Genomic DNA, 4,953 nt, shown 5'->3' with positions numbered 1-4,953 from the left:
TCAAAAACCCAAAAATGATAGGCTTTTGTCCAAAATTAACCCTTTTTAAAGCTTTATAATTAACCTAATAGTTAGATATAATATGTACAGCCTGAACCAAGCACCACCATCTTCATGCTCGACGGCTAAAACAGTGCTCGATCTTGAACCCCCTTCCAGTTCTCAAGAGAACTCGGTATTGGATCTGGATGAGGCGTCTGGTGACTTGAACGCAGATTCTAACTGGAATTCGTACAAAAGCAACCCAACATTCAGATTAGTGCAGATTATATACATCGCACACATAACTAAATCATCGATTCTAATCAAAAGTAACACAATGTCGTACTAATAACATGGAAAGTCAGCAAGATTATCGCATATTGCTTTATGAATTAAATGATCAGAGCTCTTTTGATACGATCACCAGAGCTGGAGATGGTCGATAGAGCTTGTAGGTTGAAAAAGGGATCGAAATTGTGTTTCTCAAAGAAGCAAGAGGATTAAATAGCTTGTCAGGGTCAAGTTTTGGTAAAAAGACCAAACTGCTCTTCACTTTGTTAAATAACTAAACAACAAACTAACGGTTAATTGACAGAGGGACCTGATTGCGAGCAATCGACAACGACAAGGACCTGATTGTTGATTTTTTACAAATAGGGATTGAACGTGCAAGTGGGTGTATACCCTAGGGACGAAAATTGTACTTTACTCTAAACTGTACTAACAATTTAACTAATGACCCCCCACTAGAGAATGATTATATGATTATGAGCGGAATGGGGAAACGCGCATCTTTTTGTAAACAACATCAAGTGTAAATCTATTAATATTATCTGAGAGGGATTGATCTTAACAACGAAAGTGAAAGTCTGAAGTGTTCAGTGATCAGTATGGTTTATTAACGACCAACGCATAATCCTTTAGATTATTAAAATCCAATTTACAAAAAATATATATATATATATATAAAAAAGTAAGGAAAATCACTCTCATTTATTATACGTTCAAATCTATATTTACAAGTACACCCGCACCCTAAGAAACTATACAGTAAAAATGCATTATATTTCAAAACTTCTACTACTATCATTAAAACAATTCAACTAACAATTCTTCTAAAACTTCATCAAGAATCAAATCATCCAAATCAAGTCCAACACACTCCGAATCCGACTGCAAATTCATCCAACCATCATCACTTCCCAAATCTCGAGACACAATATCGTTTAAAGATTCGTTTATATCATGCTTCAACTTGATCAACTGGCTCACACAGGTCCAAACTTCATCAAGAACAAGTGATCCAGTTGGGGCAGGACGAACGTGGCAGAAAGATGACAGTTTTTTCGGGTAGTAAGTCAATGATCTTTCATAGATAGTAAGCAAAACTTCATCAACCAGATCGAAGATGAGTAAACGATGAGATAATTCATTAATCTCCTCTGCAAAAAGTTCTGGATCATGGACATATTGAGACTCGAGTTCTTGAAACAAGAAAGGGTCTAATGGCTGGTTGGATGAATACCATGTTTGTTGAAATCCGTTGTTAAGGAAACCGGACTGTTCTAGGATCTTTTTCACATAAGTGAAATCGTCATCTTTCATTGATAAGTCCATGTGTTGCTTACTGTTGACAGTCTTGATTTCCTTCTTTAGATTTTCATGTGAGTTGATTAACAAATCCAAATCTGCGAATCATTAATAAGCAGCGGCTTGTAAGCATGACAATACATACAACAAGTGGCAATTTTGATTCAATTATTAATGAACACGTTAATTTGGGTTGTGTTTTATCTGTAACCGGTCGAACGAGGAAATTTAGTAGGATCCGTTTATTATAAAAAGCAGGTGCATACCTTTCCATAATGTGTTTTAAAGCAGAAAACCTCTTAAACAAAGTTAATTAAAAAAAAGATTAGAGTTAAAACGTTTTTCGTCCATGTGGTTTGTTGAAAATTACCATTACAATCCATTAGTTTAAAAATTGGCAAAACAATATCAGTACTTTCACTTTTGTAACAATTGGAGTCCACCTCCATTAACCGCATCCAATTTAAAGTTAAGTTTTTGGTGAAAAGACTAAAATATCCCTGTGTTAAGAAAAACTAAAAATCAAACAATTTTAACAAAAAAAAATATAAATCGGAGAAAATAATACTAAAATTTTAATCATATTTAGCACACTAATAACTGTTTTTGCTAAAAAAAATTATAAACCAGAGAAAATGTGTTGCGGGTCAATCTTCTTCGACCTGTACAATATTACCCAAACCTGGTTTAACCCGTTAACCAACCCACCTGACCAGCCCCTTCCGCAACCTTTAGCATATACATTAACACACACAAACACTAAGTTACCTTCTGAAATTTGAACTTTTTCATCTGGTGGACTGTACTCAACAAGAAGAACAGGGCTTTGGCGAGTGATCTCTTGTGAAATCTGATGATTATCTTCATCGGCTTCTAAATCGTGTGGATCATCACATTTATCTACAGGTAAAGATACTGGATTTCTTTCATTTTGACTACAGCTTCTACAGTAATAAGCGTCATGAGATTCTTGAATTGGATTATTCCTTGTTAAAGAACTCGGTTGTTGAGAGCTTAAAATGCTCTCACTTCCGTCTGTTAACTTCAAGCTTCTTGAAGAACGCAGAGTGGCCTCTTTAACGACACTAGAATCAAACAACTGCGTATATCTATCTGCAGATTCATTGAGTGAAGATATCCTTCTGAGGCGAACGATATCGTTATTGTTGAGATCATCTTTTGAGTTCTTTACCTTCTCGGCTTTTGATGTGGTGTAAGTTTCATTCAGCTTGTCTTTGAGCTTCATAGGCATCAAGCTTCTAGTTCTACCGTACGACTTGTAAGCAGTGGGAAACGAGCCGGATTTGGTCAACGTTGGTCTTATAACAGAAGGTTGAACCCGATCTTGTAACGTATTGATGAACAGCTCTTTGTCAACTTCAAACATGTCTAATATATCTTGAGAATCGTTAACTTCAGGACGTGTAACGTTACTCTGTGTTTTGGAACTCACGGGACTTTCTGTCGCGTTTTCGGGAAAGAAAATGATCGGATGGACCCATTCATCGGTTTCTAAATGATGAATTGAAAAAGTCCTATACAACTTCGGACTAGGTACTAAATCTTGATCGTTATGTTCGGAAACTAAGGCCTTTATACGCGCTTTTAGCGACCTCTTCTGGGTAGAACTCGTTTTTCTATTTCTTTGATCCATCTGTATATGACTTGTTTTGGCATCTAATAGTCTTAAAACTTCAAAAGAATCTTGATCACCAGAAAACCTCTGGTACCTTCTATTACCTATGCAAAATGAAACAAAGCACTTTCAAATCCTTGTAAAATCTAAAGAAACAGAACATTATATTCATCTATCACATGTCTACATAGTTGTCAAAGGCAGACGAGGTGCTTAGGGGTGTTGATAAACTGTCAAAATCAACCGAACCACCCAAACCGAAGGTTTGGCCGGTTTGATATATGTACAGTCCAGTTCACGCTTCGGTTTTGATGGTTTGCAGGTTTACGGTTTGAACTTGGAACCGGCTGTTTAACATTCATTATTTAAGTACTTTTATGTTAAGAATATAAAGCTATGTTTATATATTATATATTAATGAACATCCGTATAACTTTAAAATATTTTACAAAATTATGCTTTTAAAAAAAATTTCTCTAAAACCACAAAACAGATCTGTCAAACTGCAAAACCGTGAAGACCGGTCGGTTCGGCCGACCCAACCAACCAACCGGCCGGTTCGGTTTGTATTTTACAAGTAGTTAGCCAGACCGTGAACACCCCTAGGGCCTATAACTACTATAATTGTCTTTTATGACCGCTGAACTTGACTCACAGAAAACTTAAAAGTACATCAACAACGAATTATTGTGCTCACGTTTCGTATGTTTGATGAAGTCTTCATGTTTTCGGTGTGGAAGTATCTTCTTGACATTAGAGTGCCAGTATTGGTAATCAAGAGCATGAAATATGCCCGACATGCATCCCGGATGAGACCGATGACTCTGATTAAACCCCTCTTCATCTTCTATCCACAACACTTTCGCCATCTAAACTTTTCAATTATCGAACCCGATTACTGTTATCCAAAACCTCTGGATCAAATTTCACCAATCAAGCACCTGTATGGCACAAAAGTTTCAACTTTACAACCACCCAACCTGTTAAAAACCAAATCTGTTTCTCCAATTTTAAACATTAATATATTCCAAAACTTGAAAACAAATTATACCCAGTTGAGATAATCTTGAACTTGATCTTAAAGCAACAGAAAAAACTTCCTTCAACGAAAAACCATATTTTTGGGTCAGTCAGGCATTTATTCAAACAATTGGTGCGCATTCAATTATATTATAATAATCACAAAACCAAACTAATAACTAACCTTTCAATTGGTTGGTCGTGCAACGACTATCTAGAAACAATGGAAATCTAGGAACAACAGACATGCAAGATCACATCTCAACACATAAAATAATAGTAAGTGGACCAATTTGGGTTAAACAAGTGTGAACTGGGATGAATACGAGAGTCGTGTGTTTACTACTTCAACGGAAGAATTGGAATAGCCGCCAATTGGGTTTACCGGTCAACTGTCAAACACCTCTCCCCAACCCCCACGCCAACATTTTAGTGACCGCACATATAGATATAGGAAACGATCAGGATGATTGACCAGGGGACCATGTTATTCTCATAATCTTTGAAGTATTCTTCATGTGTGTATAATATTAGTAATATATTAGTGATAAGATATTTAGATCATCTGTAAAGTATTTAGCTAGTGATTAGATTTTTAGATCAACTGTAAAGTATTTAGGGAGACACGTGTGATGATTTGTTTTTTATTTTTCTTTTTTGAAAGATAAATTTCTTTTTATTTGGACTCAAGACATTTCCCTTCTAAGGTGTTTAAAGACTTTGTT

General features: G+C 35.8%; 1 protein-coding gene across 3 annotated transcripts; it reads right to left on the bottom strand.

Moving 5' to 3' along the window:
* Window positions 1-942: 942 nt before the first annotated feature.
* Window positions 943-4,729, bottom strand: LOC110936324 (protein TRM32). 3 transcript variants are annotated; one of them, XM_022178687.2, is made up of 5 exons: window positions 4,413-4,729; window positions 4,260-4,308; window positions 3,906-4,149; window positions 2,341-3,312; window positions 943-1,670 (listed from the first exon to the last, which is right to left on the bottom strand). In XM_022178687.2, the coding sequence occupies exons 3-5, from the start codon at window positions 4,075-4,077 to the stop codon at window positions 1,072-1,074; spliced, it is 1,743 nt and encodes a 580-aa protein (XP_022034379.1). In that variant the 5' UTR covers window positions 4,078-4,149; window positions 4,260-4,308; window positions 4,413-4,729; the 3' UTR covers window positions 943-1,071. The 3 variants fall into 3 exon arrangements, with proteins under 3 accessions (XP_022034379.1, XP_022034380.1, XP_022034381.1); XM_022178688.2 differs by having other exon boundaries at window positions 4,260-4,304; XM_022178689.2 differs by lacking the exon at window positions 4,260-4,308.
* Window positions 4,730-4,953: the final 224 nt, after the last annotated feature.

Source organism: Helianthus annuus, chromosome 4 (assembly GCF_002127325.2).
Source record: "Helianthus annuus cultivar XRQ/B chromosome 4, HanXRQr2.0-SUNRISE, whole genome shotgun sequence".
NCBI classification, from domain to species: domain Eukaryota; kingdom Viridiplantae; phylum Streptophyta; class Magnoliopsida; order Asterales; family Asteraceae; genus Helianthus; species Helianthus annuus.
Note: the sequence above shows the minus strand (reverse complement) of the source record. Positions and strands in the feature narration are given on the sequence as shown.